The 19,226-nt window shown below is 43.9% G+C and overlaps 1 protein-coding gene across 6 annotated transcripts in view; it reads left to right on the forward strand.

Annotated features, from left to right (window-relative positions):
* Positions 1–19,226, forward strand: part of TNRC18 (trinucleotide repeat containing 18) — a 223,838-nt gene that overhangs the window by 156,636 nt on the left and 47,976 nt on the right. For 4 of the 6 annotated variants that reach the window (XM_033914996.1, XM_033914997.1, XM_033914993.1 and 1 more), the window contains 3 exons: positions 840–1,013; positions 7,637–7,778; positions 17,819–17,936. In XM_033914996.1, the coding sequence (XP_033770887.1) occupies positions 840–1,013; positions 7,637–7,778; positions 17,819–17,936 (434 nt within the window). The remainder of the gene's footprint in view (positions 1–839; positions 1,014–7,636; positions 7,779–17,818; positions 17,937–19,226) is intronic. The other 2 variants (XM_033914995.1, XM_033914998.1) reach the window with 1 other exon arrangement.

Below are 19,226 nucleotides of genomic sequence, written 5' to 3' on the forward strand. Positions count from 1 at the left end.
ATGTTCTAATGCCTGAGAGAAACCCAAATAGTAGCAACATTCCAGAGCTCAGATTGTGATGTCATAATGCCGAAGAGCCAACCTCATCAGTGATGCTATAATGGCTTCATTATTCTATACTTGGCTCACTTCTGATATTATTGGAGGAGAGTGTGGTGCAGTGGTTCTCCTAGGACAAGCAGGATGAGTCAGCCACTTATGTGAGCTCCCAATTTCAAGGTTATCTAAGCATAATATAATCAGTAATATAGTAGATGACAGCAGATAAAGACCTGCATGGTCCATCTAGTCTCCCCATTAGATACTCAAGCATTTTCCCTATCTTGCCTGGTGGACTCACAATCTATCTAATGAACCTGGGGCTATGGAGGATTAAGTGACTTGCCCAGGGTCACAAGGAGCAGCATGGGGTTTGAACCCACAATCTCAGTGTGCTGAGGCTGTAGCTCTAAAGTGTAGTTACTTACCTGTAACGTAGGTTCTCCGTGGATAGCAGGATAGTCAGCCACATATGGGTGTTGTCCCAACAGCTCCCAATTTGCGGATAAGCTCTCCAATAGCTCAGAGAGATTTTTTTTCTTTTTTTCTCTGAGCACGTGCAGATAACCTTGATGGGCAGTATATAAATACCTAAAAACAAATATGTAAGAATATAAAATCATGTTTCTGATGGTGGCCATTCCAGGTCTGTAGTACAAAATTAGGACCGTTCTCTTCTGTATTGTATATTCACAGCTTCATTTAGCACTTCCAAATTAGAAATGTACATTTGTAAGCTTTTTATATTTCATATAATTATTCCGTTTGTCTAATGGTCACGAGTTTTGTTGTCACCGCAGCAGAGGAAGAAGGGAAAAGAAGGTCCTTGCTTGCAATCCTCCTCCTCTTCCACATCCATCTCTTCACCCGGCATCTCAGATTTGACCACCGAGGTCCGAGTCAGCCTGGCAAGTCCAGTCAGCTCCAACAGGAAGAACAAAGCGAAGGTGAAAACCAAGGAGCTGAAAAAAGAGGTGAGTGGGGAGGTCTGGATGAAGTCAGTCTTCAGCTGGAATTAGGATCAGGGCTAAAAACTGGCACAGTCGATTACCACGCCAATTCCAAAGTTAGGCGTCACTAGGCATCCTTGGTGGTGCCTAGAGGTGTTCCTATCCAGAATTTGGCCCCAAGTGCGTTTGTGTCGGGTAGCAGCAACTCGATGGGTCTGGGGCGGAGCATGGGTTTAAAATCATATTACTAACATTCAAAATTCAGCAATCACATGAGCCGTTATTCTTGGATCGACTACTAATGCCTTACTCCTCACTTAAGACACTAAGATCGACGCAACAAAATTTATTAACTATCCCTTCTTTGAAAATAATCAGGACCAGAAGAGCAACCATTTTTTCAGTACTAGCCCCTCAATAGTGGAATAATTTGCCAATCTATTTACGTAACGAATCATCATTAGACAAATTTAAACGTGGCTTAAAGAGTTTCCTTTATAAAGATGCATTTAATATATAGACAGAACATTCTAATAAACATAACACCTAGTCCCCAAAAAATTAAACGAAAAGGACGTCAATTTGAAACTATAAGCGTTTTTCTAATCTTACTCTTCTTATTTTTCTTTTCCTTTACAAGGCCATTAATATTTAAACTGATTAACCAATCCAAACATTATCTTCATATTCTGAAAGATTTCAAAAATAATTAAAGCATTTTTAATCAATTTTTATTATTCTTTCTTAAATGACCCCTTCCTTGTGTGCAAACCTTAAATGTTTCTTTTTTTTCTATAAATTGTAATTCTACCCATTACCCAATTGTTTCAGTTTGTATTAATTTGTAATAGAACAAAAATGATTAGTATGTATTATTTTATCTTATTTGTATTTGTCATCCCTGCCTTTTTTCTATATATTAGAAATATGTAATACGCATTGAAATGTTGGATATTGCGTAAAAATCAAAATTTATTAAACTTGAAACTATCGTATATTGCAGGAAATGTGCAGCAAATACCGTGCATTAACCATAGGAGGCGCTAAGGCCCCGATTCTATAAATGTTGCTGAAAAAATTGGCACCAATTAGTGCAACGCTAAGCACAATTCTGTAAAAGTCAGGCGCACTGTATAGAATCGTGTTTAGCTCCGCCTAAGCGGCCTCAGGCGCGCCGTATTTATGCCAGGTTTTCTAAATGCCACGCCCACAATCCGCCCGTAACCATGCCCACTTTTAAACTGCGCGCTTTGGACTAGGCGCCTACTTTTTATAGAATTGCGCTTTTACTAGTTGTGAATCTAAGGTTCAGTTAGGTCCAATTAACACAGGTTATGAGGTGTTTAAATGTCAATTATCAGCACCGTTTATGAAAATAAGGCACCTCACTTTAGTTAGACTTTATAAAATTTGGGGTTACGTGCATATGTGCTAATTTCAATCCCGCTAATGAACTCTTACGGGGAAACTGTATTGAACTATCTGAGCACGCTCACTAGTGCAGTAAGGGAGCTGTGAGGGGGGGGGGTTGTGTCCGCGCAGGGCACGGTCTTTGTAAAGGGCGCAGGCCCCCGCCATTCACGTGTGCCCCTTCCCGTCCCTCATATCTCTTTCTTTTTTCCTGCGTGACCAGCTTTACGAACTAGCTGCCCGCGTCGGTGTCGCCTCTCTCTGATGTCACTTCCGGGCCCTGCGCCTAGGAACGGATGTCAGAGCGATGGCCGACATGACACGGGGAGCAGGTTCGTGCTGTTGCTCTCGTCTGGAAAGTTAAAAAGGTACGGGGGAAAGAAAGGGGAGCCTGTGTGGTGGGGGAGGGGGTCAGGAAGGGCACCACTTATCCTCGCTATGCTACTGGGCACACTCCTAATAGTTGCAACATTATCTTTGAACTTACCACATGCTAGTTTTTTTTTTTTTTTTGGGGGGGGGGTTTCCTTTAAGGTGCAAAATCCCTTAGTAACATTGTGGATGACATTATTAGAAGACCAATCAGACCAAGAATGTATCCTCTTGCCAGCCCCAGAGCCTGAAAATATCCCTCGTCACCCAGGACAGTTTTAAGACCATAAGAATAGCCCTACTGAGTCAGACCAATGGTCCTCCTAGCCCAGTATCCTGTTTCCACAGTTGGCCAATCCAGGTCACAAGTACCTTGGCAGAAACCCAAATAGTAACATTCCAGAATTCCCAAAGAGTAGCAACATTCCATGCTAGCGATCCCAAGGCAAGTAGTAGCTTCCCCCATGTCTATCTCAATAGCATAAGAACATAAGGATCAGACCACAAGGGTCCATCTAGCCCAGTATCCTGTTTCCACAGTGGCCAATCCAGGTCACAAATACCTGGCAGAAACCCAAATAGTAGCAGCATTCTGGAACCCCAAAGAGCATCAAGATTCCATGCAGAATCTCAAAGATAGCAAGATTCCGGAACTCTAAACAGCAGCGTTCCATTTGGAATCCCCAAAGAGCATCAAGATTCCATGCAGAATCTCAAAGATAGCAAGATACTGGAACCCTAAATAGCAGCATTCTATGCAGAATTCCCAAAGAGTAGCAACATTCCAAGCTAGTGATCCCAGGGCTTCCCCCATGTCTATCTCAATAGCATAAGAACATAAGAATAGTCATCCTGGGTCAGACCAAGGGTCCATCAAGCCCAATATCCTGTTTCCACAGTGGCCAGTCCAGGTCACAAATACTTGGCAGAAACCCAAATAGTAGCAACATTCTGGAGCCCAAAAGAGCATCAAGATTCCATGCAAAATCTCAAAGATAGCAAGATTCTGGAACTCTAACTAGCAGCATTCCATGCAGAATCCCCAAAGAGTAGCAAGATTCCAAACTAGTGATTCCAGGGCTTCCCCCATGTCTATCTCAACAGCATAAGAACGTAAAAATAGTCATCCTGGGTCAGATCATCTGCCAGGTCACAAATACTTGGCAGAAACCCAAATAGTAGGAACATCCTGGAGTCCCAATGAACATCAAGATTCCATGCAGAATCTCAAAGATAGCAAGATTCCGGAACCCTAAACAGCAGCGTTCCATTTGGAATCCCCAAAGAGCATCAAGATTCCATGCAGAATCTCAAAGAGCATCAAGATTCCGGAACCTCAAATAGTAGCAGCATTGGGCTATGCAAATCGTTCCTCAGGCGTCCAATGGGTCATTAAAATAATGTCACCCAAAAAATTAAAATAGTGAAGCCTAGTCAGATTCAAGAGTGATCTGAACACCGTTGCAAAGAGAAAGCAAACCGAGAAAAGGAACTGCACCATAGCTAAAATATGGCCATAAGTAAAAACATAGAATAAGCATATGAAAAAAAAACTGCATACCCAATAAGAATTCATATATGAAAATTTAAAAAGAAAGAAAAATTATATAACAAAAGGAGGGACATAAACTATATACCTTCATGAGAACTATGGTTATGTGGCAAAGGTCATGAGAGAAAACAATAAGTGGACTATAAAGATATATAGAACTTAAAATATATGGTTAACTCATAAACATTATAAATTAAGACTCAAAAAACATCAACAATCAAACCCTCTATAATCAATACTGAAATTGAGAGTGAAACCCTATGGATGAATAGTATTCAATTTCAATATTCAGAGTTGTTCTGAGCGGGTGAGAATTATATCTATATCGCGACATCGCCATCGAACGGGAAATTCTTGGAACACAAACATTTTTTAAGTCAAGTTTATTAAAATTTTGATATACCAACCATCACAAGTATCTGGTCGGTTTACAATAGTAAGAAATACAATTTGTAGAAATAAATAAAAATAAGACTGAGGGAGTAAGATCGATACAAAGACTTAATTACAAAGGGTATGAGACGGTGTCAGGTCAAAAGCGCTCCGGGACAAAGGCGCGCGCAGACAATTGAGGCAGCATGGAGGTGCGCGCCGCAGAAAATTACAGTTTGTACGGCTACGACGAGGGGGGCTTGGGGGGGAACCCCCCCACTTTACCTAATAGAGATCGCGCCGCGTTGTGGGGGGTTGTAACCCCCCACATTTTACTGAAAACTTCACTTTTTCCCTGTTTTTAGGGAAAAAGTTAAGTTTACAGTAAAATGTGGAGGGTTACAACCCCCCAAACCCCCCCACAACGCCGGCGCGATCTCTATTAAGTAAACTGGGGAGGTTCCCCAACAAAACCCCCCGTCGGAGCCCCTAAAAACTGTCATTTTCTTCGGCGCGCGCCTCCATCTTGCGCTCAGTTGTCGGCACGCGCCTTTGTCTTTCGCGGGGTTGTCTATGAACCGTATGAGACATAAGGGAGAAGAGGGTAGGGCAAGTTTTCTTCCCAGAGCTCCTTTTTAATGTAAAATCTGCCCTCATTCAAAACTGCCATTTCTTAAGAAAGAGGGCATCTACATAAGAACATAAGAACTGCCATCTCCGGATCAGACCCATGGTCCATTGAGTCCGGCGATCCGCACACGCGGAGGCCCAGTCAGGGGTACACTTGATGTAGTTTTAGTCACCCATATCCCTCTATGCCTCTCGCAAGGAGATGTGCATCTAATTTGCCTTTGAATCCTAGCACAGTGGATTCCTTAATAACCTCCTTTGGGAGAGCATTCCAGGCGTCTACTACTCGCTGCGTGAAGCAGAACTTCCTGACATTTGTCCTGGACTTGTCCCCCCTTAGCTTCAAACCATGTCCTCTTGTCCGTGTCGCGTTGGACAATGTAAATTATTTATTTTCCTGCTCTGTTTTATCGATGCCTTTCAGCATTTTGAACGTCTCGATCATGTCCCCTCGCAGCCTCCTCTTCTCAAGGGAGAACAGTCCCAGTTTCTTGAGTCGTTCCTCATATTCCAAGTTCTCCATACCTCTTATTAGCTTCGTTGCTCGTCTCTGCACCCTCTCTAGCAGTTTTATATCCTTCTTTAGGTTGGGAGACCAATGTTGGACACGGTATTCCAAGTGTGGTCTGACCATTGCGCTATAAAGCGGCATTATGACTTTCTTCGATCGACGCGTGATTCCTTTCTTTATCATGCCTAACATTCTTCCAGAATGAGATGCCTAATGATGCTTACCTGAAAAGTAGGCGTGGTTAGAGGGCGGAGAACAGGCGTAGTTGACATAGGTGTCATTAGGCATCCATTAAGCGCCAGTAAATTAGACCAAGTAAAACCTGGCCTAATATACCGGTGCCTACCTCCAGGATGCCTAGCGATGCCTAAGCGTGTCTAGGCGGTGCTAGGCAAGATTCTACAAATGGCGTCTAGCGGTTGATTGACATCCACATCAAGCAGTGCATACAATGTAGATGCCGCTTATAGAATCTGACCCTTAGGGCCCGATTCTCTATGGGTCACCTAAAAAGTCAGCGCTGACTAGTTCAGCGCTAAACACGATTGTATAAAAGTTACGCGCGCACTCTGTAGAATTGCGCTTAGCGCCTGTATGCATCATGACTATAACTTTCAGGTGCACCCATTGTAAGCCAGGATTTCAAGACTTAAGCTGGACAAGTTCCTGCTAAACTGGGACGAACGCAGGTGAGGCTGGACTCATTTAGAGCACTGGTCTTTGACCTGGGGGCCACCGTGTGAGCGGACTGCCGGGCAGGATGGACCACTGGTCTGACCCAGCAGCGGCAGTTCTTATGTTCTTAAACCTACCTGTGTATAAGTTGTGCGTAACTGAAAAAGAACAACCACAATCTGCTCCTCCGCATGCTCCCATTTGGCTATGCACACTGGATATGACACTTGACATTTTGTGCTATGTGCCTACCAAGCTGTCAACATAACTTTCAATTAACTCCATTTAATGGCAGGTATGAGTTGTTAATTGCTAATTATCAGTACCGTTTGTGCTAATTAATTCAGTTGTGTGCATACATTGGCTAAATGCACCGATGTATATGCACAAGGTTAGGCGACATTTACAGAATTTGGGGGTTCATGCATGGATTTGCGTGGTAATAGTTACTGTGCTTGTGTGGTATCAGTTAAAATGCGCCAATTCCCGCGTTAACTGCCTAGCGCAAATTAATAAAAAGGCTCCTAAGTTTAATGGGCTCGTTAGCCACTTCAGTGGATTTATATCAGCTAAAAAGATTCATAAAGGTTTATTTCTCCCCCCCCCCCTTCCAGGTGATAGACAAATTCTGCAAAAAAAAGAAATGCTAGTTGTTTTCTGATTTTATCTCATTTATTATTATTATTATTAAAGTTTATTAAAAGATTTTTTGAAACCGCTTAATCAGGTTTCTAAGCGGTGTACAATATAAAATTACATAAAAACTGGGGATATTGGATAAAATCCAAGTGTCATAATAAAGCACTGATAAGACGTATAGACATACTTCAAACAATGGGGAAGTGGGGAAGAACTACAATCGTTAAAGAAAAGTGCAACAAAAAAGAGAAAATACAATAGGTTAGGGTAAAAAGTAATAATTTTGATTTAATTTTTTGTCCTTAAGAGGACAGTTGTTGTCCAAAAGCATACTGGAACAGGAATGTTTTTAGTTTTGCTTTAAATTTATCTGTGGTGAGAGACAAGTGCATTGAATTCATTCAGAAATAGAAGCAGTGTGCTGTTTTCCATGAATCCACACAAATAAAATGACTGTTGGGCGGCCATTTTGTTTTGCTCCTTCAGAGCCGTGGTAAAGGAGGAGCTGTAAGCAAATTGATGGAAAGTATGGCAGCTGAAGAAGATTTTGAACCCAACCAGGACAGCAGCTTCTCAGAGGATGAGAATGTGACACTGAGTGTGCTCATTGAGCGTCCCCCTACCCCAGGTCAGTGATTGCTCCACATTTAGAAGGAGTTTATATTTACACTGTATACTACACTGGAATGGATTGTTTGAAAGGTGAGAGATTAAGGAGGCCGTTTTTTTTTTAATCATGCCTTTATTAAATGCTGTAGAACAAACAAACTAAAGAGGACACATGACTGTGCCCCTGGCCCCTCCCAAACCCCACCCCACCCACCATGTCCTGCCCCTACCTCCCACCGGTCCCAGTCCAACTCCTGTCCTGTCCCCCCAACTTTCATTCATTTCCTTAGTCCCCCTTCCCATCCTCGGTTCATAGTCGATGGCATGCAAGACACCAGTAGCCCCGCAATCCAGCGCTGACAGAAGCGCGCTGCCGAAAGCCGCCGAAAAAACTTATTTTTTAAGAGCTCCGACAGGGGGTATGGGGGGAATCCCCCACTTTAATGCATAGTGTTCACGCTGACGATGGGAGGGGGTGTGGGGGGTGCAACCTCCCACATTATAGAGAAAACGGAAGAGTTTCCGATTTTTTTTTCAGGAAAAGTTCCATTTTGTCTATAATGTGGAGGGTTGCACCCACCACGCCCTCCCCAACGGCAGCACGAACACTATGCATTAAAGTGGGGGGGGGTTTCCCCCCACACCCCCTGTCGGAGCTCTTAAAAAATAAGTTTTTCGGCGGCGCACTTCTGTCTTGCGCTGGATTGTCGGCGTGCTGGTGTCTCACGCGCGATTATCCCGACTATATACCATTCTAGCCCTCATCTACCCCCCACTGCATCTCATCACCCTATCGGTCCTAGTTCCACCCCTATCTCTCCTTCCTTCCCTTGCCTCCAAGGTCATTCTTCTATCCCTGTCCCCCATATTCCACCCCCGTCCAGCTTCTCTTCCTTCTTTACACTTTCTCCTGTACCCCACCCCAGGACCAATATCTCTCTCTTCTCTCCCTTGACCCTCTCCAGGGTACTGTAACTTTCCCCGGATCCACCGTCTTTCCAATCTCCACCCCTCCATTCCAGCATCTGCTTTTTCCTTTTTCATTCAACTGCACTCTCAGTCAACAACAGAGCCTGCACTAGTAAGACCTAATGAAAAGCTCTCTCTTTTCTAATGAGAAGCTCTCCCTATCTGGTCCCCAGCTCCCAGGCAAGGTCTACATAACTCCTGCCACCTCCACACGACCTAACTCTCCAGCTCCTGACTCCCCCCACCTACCTCCGCCCTGGCTACTGCAATGAATCTTTGGCCAGCTGGCAGCAGCACCAAGATGAGCCTGCTGCCACCGGTCTGTCCCGGAAGCCGCTTCTCTACAGCGACTTCCTGTTCCTGTGTAGGCGGGACCTGCAGAGAGGTGGCTTTCGGGGCAGGCCATTGACAGCAGGCTCACCTCATCGCCTCTGCAGACTGCCCAAAGATTCAAATTGCAGTGGCCGGGATGGAGGTAGGCGGGGGAGTTGGGGGAGCTGGCTAAACCCAGACAGACCCCCCATGAAAAAAAATAAACAAACGTCTGAACACCTGGACAGTCCTCTAAAAAGAGGATATGTGCAGATTTTCCTGGACACATGATAACCCTATCCTTAAAAATGTGTAGTAAAAGTTTTTGGGTTCCAGCTACAGTGGAATTTAATGGTGACACAATATGGGCTCCTGTTACAAAGCCCTGGTAGTGATGCTGTCTCTGTAAATGCATTGAAGCCTAAAGGAATTGAATGGGCTTTGGAGCATTTTTCCGCTTCAGCATCGCTACCCCAGCTTTGTAAAATGGGCCCTGCATATTTTTAGCATAGGGTTACCAGATTTTCTGTTTGAAAAATCCAGACCCTTAGGCCCGCCCCCTGCTGCCTGCTCTCATCAGACAACACATCTGCGCATGCGCGGATATCCTCCTGCCCAGCACGATGTGGAGGAAAGCTTTTCAAAACCCAGACAAAGTGCCGGGTTTTGAAAAGCCATCCGCACCCCAGGACATGTCTGGGAAAATCCGGACTTCTGGTAACCCTATTTTAGCATGCCTACTAAACTGTAGCATTCAAGGTCTGCAAACATGCGATTAATATGCATGCGAACCAAACAGCTGTACACTTTCCCAAAGACAGTTTATCCCTAGTTTTGTCACAGTATGTCTAAATGGAGCTCTGTGCTCCGAATAGAGAATGACACGGTGACAAAATTCATCACCGTTCCCGTCCCCGCGGATAACCGCGGGAAATAATCCCATGTCATTTTCTAGTGTCTATTTCAACCTCAGTCCTTCTCCACCAGCAATCTTCAAAGCAAAACTTGCGGGTCAGTGGTTGTGGCCATTCATACTCTGATTCTTATTTGATAGGTTAATGAAGCCATTGTGACATCACTGATGAGGTTGGCTCTTAGGCACTGGTGGAATGAGGCATTATGACATCACAATATCTGCTCTGGATACCAGAGACTGTCATTCTTCAGTGTCTATTTCAATCTCAATCCTTCTACACCAGCATTCTTCAAAGCAAAGCTTGCGGGTCAGTGGTTGTGGCCATTCATACTCTGATTCTTATGTGAGCCAAGGATAATGAAGCCATTGTGACATCACTGATGTGATTGGCTCTTAGGCACTGGTGGAATGAGGCATTATGACATCACAATATCTGCTCTGGATACCAGAGACTGTCATTCTGTAGTGTCTGTTTCAGCCTTAGTCCTTCTACACCAGCATTCTTCAAAGCAAAGCTTGCGGGTCAGTGGTTGTGGCCATTCATACTCTGATTCTTCCCTCTCTCCTTAAAGAATGACATGAAGATGGTTTCCCGCGGTTATCCGCGGGGACGGGAACAGTGATGAATTTTGGCACCGTGTCATTCTCTAGCTCCGAACTCAGTATGGCTGATCGTCTGGTCAGCTACCAACACTCCCTGATCCCAGTGATGTTTATGCTCAAACAGATGGCGGCTTGGTTTATCTTTGGCTGAGTCTGCTGCGGCTCTTGTAAACATCCATTTTTTTCTTAACAATAATAGACCAGGGATAGAGGCAGAGAGGAAGGAAATAGCAGTGGGGCAGAGCAATAAAACCCCTTCTCCTGTATCGCTCCATGGTGCGACCTCATCTGGAGTATTGCGTTCAATTCTGGTGGTCTCCTTATTTCAAGAAAGTTATCATGGCGCTAGAAAAGGTTCAAAGAAGAGCGACCAAGATGATAAAGGGGATGGAACTCTTCTCGTATGAGGAAAGACTATAAAGGTTAGGGCTCTTCAGCTTACAAAAGAGACGGCTGAAGGGAGATAAGTCTACAAAATCCTGAGTGGAGAACATGTACAAGTGGATCGATTTTTCACTCTGTCAAAAATGACAAAAACTAGGGGACACTCGATGAAGTTACAGGGAAATACTTTTAAAACCAATAGGAGGAAATGTGTTTTCACTCAGAGAATAGTTAAGCTCTGGAACACGTTGCCAGAGGATGCGGTAAGAGCGGATAGTGTAGCTGGTTTTAAGAAAGGTTTGGACAAGTTTCTGGAGGAAAAGTCCAGAGTCTGTTATTGAGAAAGACACAGGGGAAGCCACTGCTTGTCCTGTATCAGTACCATGGAATGTTGCTACTCCGTGGGTTTTGGCCAGGTACTAGGAACTTCGATTGGCCACCATGAGGCTATTCTTGTGTTCTTACATGAGCCAAGTATAGGACAATCTAGCCATTGTGACACCACTGACTCGGAGGCACTGTGGAATGAGGCGTTATGACATCACAATCTCATCTCTGGAATGTTGCTACTCCTTGGGTTTTGGCCAGGTACTAGTGATCTGGATTGGCCACCGTGAGAACGGGCTACTGGGCTTGACCCAGTAAGGCTATTCTTGTGTTCTTAAAGTGCACAGTTGGGAGCGGAGGGGGAGGGTATGCTCCGCAAAGTTACTGACTGCTCTGCTGCAGTCGGGATAAGATGAATACACCTAGCAGCAGGAAGAAGAGAGGACCAGTGATGGCTCTCTCAACCTGGGGCCTTTCTGAACTTGCCTCTCGCAGCAGGAATGGAAGGTGAAGGCCACAGCTAGACCTGACCTAGCACTTTCGTTCAGCTACAGGAGTCACGTTGATCCGAGCGGTTCGTAAGCTGCTTTGAATTTGAGTATGGGAAGATCAGTTCAGTGGTGTAGCGAGGGTGAGGGATGCCCCTCCCCTGCCTCCACCTCCGCATGCTCCTTCCCCACCCACTCCTACTGCTTCCCTTCCCTTGTACCTCTGTAGTATTCTCGGCGCGAGCAGTAACCCCCCCCCCCTCCCAAGCTGTTGTCACACTGGCGTCAGCTCTTCCTCTGACGTGACTTCCTATGCATGGGTCCATGAAGTGACGTCGGAGGAAGAGCCAACGCTTTTGTGACAGAAGCTGGGGAGGGTGTTGCTGCTCGATTCAGGAACGTTACAGAGGTATGGGGTATGGGAAGCATGTGCACGCATGGCAGCGGGGAGGGGGGGAGAGGAGGAGGGTGTCTACGCCCTCACCAAGATGGCGCCTGGGGCGGACACTCCCCCCCCCCTTTCTACGCCACTGGATCAGTTGATGATATGCAACTGCGATGCTGCTTTTTGCTTAGTGCCAAATGGTTCAGGCTACCATCGTTTTAAAAAAGGATTGAAAAGAAGACTCGTAGCCGAGTTCTCTTACCGCTATTCAATTCTGACATTTTGAAATTAAGGGATCTGATTGCCTTAGAATGATCTCCCTGGCTTAAAAAAAAACACCCTCTTTTTTAGTGTTCAATTATTTTTATTGAGTTTTAAAAATAAAATGTACATAACAAAAATCTTACAAAGAATATCATCTCAACTCAGTTAATACATTGTATATGCATTAATTAAAAGAAATCAACAATCAATTATCTTCACAATGCAGACACGATAAAGTACCTCCCAACACTCCCTCCTCTCTTCCCATCCCCTCTTCCCCCCTCCATCCATCCCATTTCCAAATATTACTAATAAATAGTGCTTCACTTTCTGATTACAAATGTAATGAGTTCACTACAAAACTGCCTGCTCTGACTGATAATTGCTATATATTTACTCTGGTTTTTATAAGATGGGGGGTGGGGGGGGGGGTCGCCCTAGCTTCCATAATCATAAGAGCATGAAACGCTGCCCTCCAGTGCCAAAATGAGGATGGACCTTCTTCCAACCAATGTTGTAAAATACATTTTTTACCTATAATAAAGGATTTACGAAATAATTCCCTAACCCCTTTCTTAAAAATCCTGTCCCATAATAAAACACCCTCTTTTTTTAATATGTATACCCAAATCAACATCTGTCTGCTGGGGACCTGCAGCTCCAGTCTCTCCAAAATACTGTTTTCACCCTCTAAAGGGCAACTTACTGGTAAATATATAATAAATTATCTATGAAACAAATTTCCACTAATCATATTCTCTCTGATAATTGCCCACCTCTAATAATGGCCTGCCCCTCTGTTTCAGCATTAAAAAACTCTATAAATTTAATCTTGAAAGCCAAATTTAGATTTCACACTGGGTTCAGAGGCACAGTTTGGTTCAGAATATTTTTTCTTGGTTTTTCCTCCTCTAAATCTAGGGTGCGTCTTATGGTCAGGTGCGTCTTATGGAGCAAAAAATAATGTATGTAACATTTCCAAAACAAAGTAAATGATGGTGGGAGCAGGAAGCCATCAGAGCAGTAAAGCCATTTATGTCCCTGTGAAGTTGATATTAAGAAAGGGCTTATATGAAAATGGAGAGGGAACTAAATAATGGAGGCTTTAACCTTGAAACAAATATAAAACATACTCGCTTAGGCTTCTGAAACATGAAAGATCACCTTCAGGACATTTGCCCTGCAATGCCATTTTGTGCCCGTCATCCCAGCCAGAACTCTGCGGGAGAGAAGCTTTCTGGCACCCCCAAGGACATTCGAGATAGCAGGCTGTGCAAACATGAGAGACAGATCTTCATTGCATCTCTTATATAGAGGAATTAAGTTTTGGGGTTGGTTTTTTTTTTATTTTTTTTTACTCTGCCCCAGATGAAAGGTTAATTTTCTTGAAGTTGCAAGCAAAAAAAGATTTCTCTCATCTTTCTTTTGCACAGACTGATTTATTGCCAAATTATTTTCATTAGCAAAGGATAAAACTTAAGCCTTGACCTTCAAACTATTATGACTGCATATTTCCCAAATATTCAAGTGCTCTCTTTTACCTTGAAGTGCAAAGATACCGTGCCCTTTAGCTCCTGTTCTATTGACTCCTCCGTCTTAAATGCTTTGAAGTGAAGTGGGATTTGAAAAGAGTCTTAGGAGGTAATGTTAATAAGGGATTTCTACATACAAAGCCAGGCGTCAAAGATAGATGAGTCTCCAGCCATATACATGGTAACTTAGTACATGACAGCAGTTAAAGACCCGAATGGTCCATCCGGTCTGCCCAACCATACATGCTCCATAAATTAATCATTTAATTTAAATGGTCCTTTTTCTTAAATATTTCTGGGCCAGAAACCCGGAGCCCTACCGGTGGTGTGCTTAGGTTCCATCTACTGGAGTCTCGGTCAAAACTCACTCCAGCTCATCTTAACCATCCCCCAACCATCGAAGCCCTCCCTCAACTGAATGTCCATATACGGGACATAGACTGTGCAAGTCTGCCCAGTACTGGCCTTAGTTCCTTCAATGTATATCCATTATTTTCTGATTCGAGATCCTCTGTGTTCATCCCACGCGTGTTTGAACCCTGTCACCGTTTTCCTCTCCACCACCACCTCCCTCGGGAGCGCATTCCAGGCATCAACCACCCTCTCCGTAAAGAAGAATTTCCTCTTGAGTCTATCATCCCTCAATCTCAGATTTTACCATTTTCCTTTCTCTGGAAAAGATTTTGTTCTACGTTAATACTTCAAAAGACACAGACCACGAGGCAGTAAAAGTCGAGGGTTCTGAGAGAGGTAAAATAGATAAAAGACAACCCTGAGTGAAATAACACAAGATGGAAATAAACTATAAAAATTTATGAATGTGAAGGGGTATCCTCAGCGCGAGAGGTCAGCGAAGGGACAAATACTCCAGCGCTTTACACAACAAGGCAAAGGTAAACACACCTCTGCCTGCACACCATCATAGGATACCTCCCGTGTGCTAAATCAAAATAGTGAGAAATCACAGTGAAAACTAATAAACATACAGGTGAGTCAATTATCAAAACCACTCTGAGAATCCCCCAGCCAACTCCCCCAAAAACCCTACACTTAGCTGGAAAAGAGTGTCCATAAGTCTTGATGGCAAAAGAGGGGGCCTCAATGCTCTAAGCACCCCAGGAAACGGGTACAACCAAGCCCGGTTTCGGAAGTATTTGAACGTCTGAATCGTATCTCCCCTGTCCCTCCTTTCTTCTAGGGCATACATATTCGGGGCTTTCAGTCTCTCCTCATACATGAATAAAATATACCCAGGGAGTACTGGCATCTGTTTTAAGCCATTTTCTCCCCGTTTGTGCTGGGTACAATGGGGAGGAAGAAAGGACAGATATGTACCTACCCGTGGGTGCAAGGTTCTGTTCTTGAGCTGATTCAGACTATCCTCAAGGTTGCTGCCATCACGACCTCTGGATCCGCTAAAGTGCCCTCGGAGGACCCAACATTTAATGAGGTGGGCCTTTGAGCAGAGTGGGCAACTTTGCGCCCTGAAGATAAGCTGTGGCTCCACCGAGATTAGAAAACAGTTTGTTAACTTCCGCACTATCTGCGTGGATCATTTTAGCTTTACAGATCGTAAACTTCGTTTATTTCCTTTCCCAATGGTAAAGGGCTGCGTTTACGAGCGTTTGGATTTTTTTTTAAATAGAGCTTTCGCTTACCAAGCTGGTCTCTGGGGAAAGGATTTTAGCAATTTGATTACTAAGTTTTATCCATACTAAATTTTTAGAAGGATGCTGAAAACCCATCTATTTGCTCAATTTTAGAGATAAGTTTTTGTAATTTAAAGTATGTAATTCCCTGTGCATGGGGATTGTGTGATTGTGTTGTTAATATTTTGTGGTGCGCTCTGCATACTTATGCACTGAATTGTCGTTGCGCTGAATTGTCTTGCACGCAATTGTCCGAGCGCAGTTGTCCACTTGCGTGGACAGTGCTTGCATCTGTTAACCCCATAGATCCGAGAGTTTTTGTGGTTTACAAATGACTTGTTATGTTATGTGAAGGGAGAGGAGAAGTTTCAGCCTCGTTGAGTGGAGTGCTGTGTTGGTCAAGGGAGAGGAGAGAGTGGAGGTGCTGAGTTGATTCAGCATGGCGTGGTTGGTTTTAGAAAGGGAACGGGGACTTGTATACCACCTTTTTTGTGGCTTTTGGCATTTCAAAGCTGACATTCAGAGTCACAAGGAGCAGCACCGGGATTTGATCTCACAACCTCTGGGTGCAGAGGCAACATCTCAACCAGTGAGCCACACCAGAAGTCGCACGATTGTGGCGGTATTGAAGAATAAAGTTATTATTATTATTCAGTCTGTCCCAATATGGCAATTCTTATGTTAGCTGAGTATAGGGCAATCGAGCCATTGTGACATCACTAGTGAGGTTGGCTCTTAGGCATTGGTGGAATGAGGCATTATGACATCACAATCTCAGCTCTGGAATGTTGCTACTCTTTGGGTTTCTGCCAGGTACTTGTGATCTGGTTGGCCATTGTTGGAAATGGGATACTGGCCTTGATGAAAGGGAATGGGGACTTTTTTGTGGCTTTGGCATTTCAAAGATGACATTCAAGGCGGTGGGCACTGGAGAATTAAGTGACTTGCCCGGAGTCACAAGGAGCAGCACCGGGATTTCATCTCACGACCTCTAGGTGCAGAGGAGCAGCTCAGCCAGTGAGCCACAGCCCTTCCTCCAGTACAGGAGTCTTCTGCTTGTCTTTATACATATTTAAGGTTAGATTGTGAGCCTGCTGGGACAGACAGGGAAAATACCGGCATTTGAGAATACCTGATTACTATTCAATGTATTTGTAAACTGTCTTGGGTGAATTTCTTTATGAAAAGTCAGTTAATAAATCCAAAAGTGGGGAGTCCCAGGGGTGCAGCAGGTGCAAATATGTATTGACTTTTGCTGCTGGTTGCATGTACGAGTGTGTGGTCAGTGGTTAAAGCAAGAGGCTTAGCACCCTGAGGTGGTGGGTTCAAAACCCCACACTACTCCATGTGACCCTGGGCAAGTCATTTAATCCCCCCATTGCTCCAGGTATATTAGATAGATTGTGAGCCAGGAGAGATGGGAAAAATGCTCGAGAACCTGCATAAATTCATGGAAACCATTCTGAGCTCCTTTGGGGAGAAGAACAGTCTAGAAAATTGAATAAATAAACAGTGTGTAAAGCTTCAGCCTCTGATACCCAGAGCTGGTATTGTGACATCATAATGCCTCATTCCACCAATAAGAGCCAACCTCATCAGTGATGTCACAATGGCTTGGTTGTCCTATACAATTTCCCTGTCCCGTCCCCACAAGTTTTGTCGCTGTCCCTGTCCTTGCCCCATTCCTATAAGCTCCGCCTTAACGGCACAAGCCTGAAACACTTTTCGATTTTAAAGTGTTTGAGGCTTGTGCAGCTGAGGACAGCGCTTGCAGGAATGAAGCGGGGACAGGAAAAGAACTCGCGGGGACGGGACGGGGAAATTGTCCCCGTGTCATTCTCCACATCTGAGCTCTGCACCCCATGTTGGGTGACCTATTTAAAATCTGGGGTACACCAGGCACGTCCACTTACGTGGCAGGTTATTATTTATGTTAAAAATTTATATACCGTTTAAACCTAAACGGTTTACATATCTTGGCATCGGAGGTGTAGCGTTGGGCATCATGTCCTGGGGCTGTCTAATCTCTAGAGTGCGAAGAGCACATTTGAGGCTCAGGAACCAAGCCTCAATTTCTCACCTTCACGCTTATGCCAAGGTTGATGATGAAATACTCAATAATTAAACTGAAGGCCAGTCTGTAAACCTGACGGCTCGGTGTAATGGAGAGGAGACGAATAGGTGAAAATGTAAGGGCGAAAGCATTCGCTAATGTTCATTTCTCATTCAGCTCCCTGCTCTTGCATCATCGATAAGGAGGAACTCAAGGACGGGTTGCGTGTGCTCATACCGATGGATGACAAGCTACTCTACGCTGGCCATGTACAAACTGTCCACTCCCCTGACATGTAAGTAAGACAAGATCAATAATTTCTTTTTTTTTTTTTTGTAAATTTTTTTTATTATTTTTCAATATGAACAGTGCAATGCAAATGTATACATTTGGAAAGATATCAACCATAAAAACACACCTTTGAACAACAAATTTTAAAAGATCATCATTATCCCCCCAACCCTTTACAGACCCGAAATATAGACATATTCCAATACATTGCTATGAAATACCCCCCTCCCTCCCCGGATGTGTATGGAAACATAGTAACATAGTAGATGACGGCAGATAAAGACCCGAATGGTCCATCCAGTCTGCCCAACCTGATTCAATTTTTAAATTTTTTTCTTCTTAGCTGTTTCTGGACAAGAATCCAAAGCTTTACCCGGTACTGTGCTTGGGTTCCAACTTCTGAAATCTCTGTTCAGTCTTACTCCAGCCCATCTACACCCTCCCAGCCATTGAAGCCCTCTCCAGCCCATCCTCCACCAAACGGCCATATACAGACACAGACCGTGCAACCAAACCTAACTTAACTTGAAAAGAGATATAACTTAAATAGATGCAACAAAAGCTGCTAACGGGCCCCACACTAATTTAAATACCTTATTCTACCTTAATAATTCTGCATTCATCTTTTCACATTTATACATAGAGCATAAACTTGCCCACCAGAAAGGGAAGCTGAGACTGTCGGAACTCTTCCAATTTCTCGTTATCATTTGGATGACTTTCCCTGTCATTATCAATAAAAGCCGGCTTTTATAATGATTTAATGGGGAATTAACATGCAATAAGGTACCGCATATGATCATTTCATATGTCAGCGGAAATGTTGAATCAAGAATTTCATTGATCTGTCCCCATATCGATTTCCAGAATCTGAGTATCAGCGGACAAAAAAACAGCAGATGATCCAATGTCCCAATGTCTGTATGACAATGCCAGCATCTATTAGAACTAGAACTTATCTATTTTTTTGTAAACGCACAGGGGTCCAAAAGCTTCTAGGTAACAGAAAAAACCAATTTTGTCTCATAGATGCAGACAATGTACATTTCATCCTCTAAGTCCAAATTCGTGGCCATTGAGCTACAGAAATATGCTCAAAGCTCCAAATGTCCTTTAGACTCGTCTTTGGTTTTTTTATTCAATAAGTCAGATATCAATTTGTACCACCGGGAGGCCTGATGCCCTAAGGAATCTGTCTGAAAGCATAGGATCTGCAAACTAAAGTCATTTTTGAAATTTCTCCATTCAGGGAACCCTTTCTGAATGGCTTGCTTCAATTGCAACCATTTATGAA

Source organism: Geotrypetes seraphini, chromosome 11 (assembly GCF_902459505.1).
Source record: "Geotrypetes seraphini chromosome 11, aGeoSer1.1, whole genome shotgun sequence".
NCBI lineage: Eukaryota > Metazoa > Chordata > Amphibia > Gymnophiona > Dermophiidae > Geotrypetes > Geotrypetes seraphini.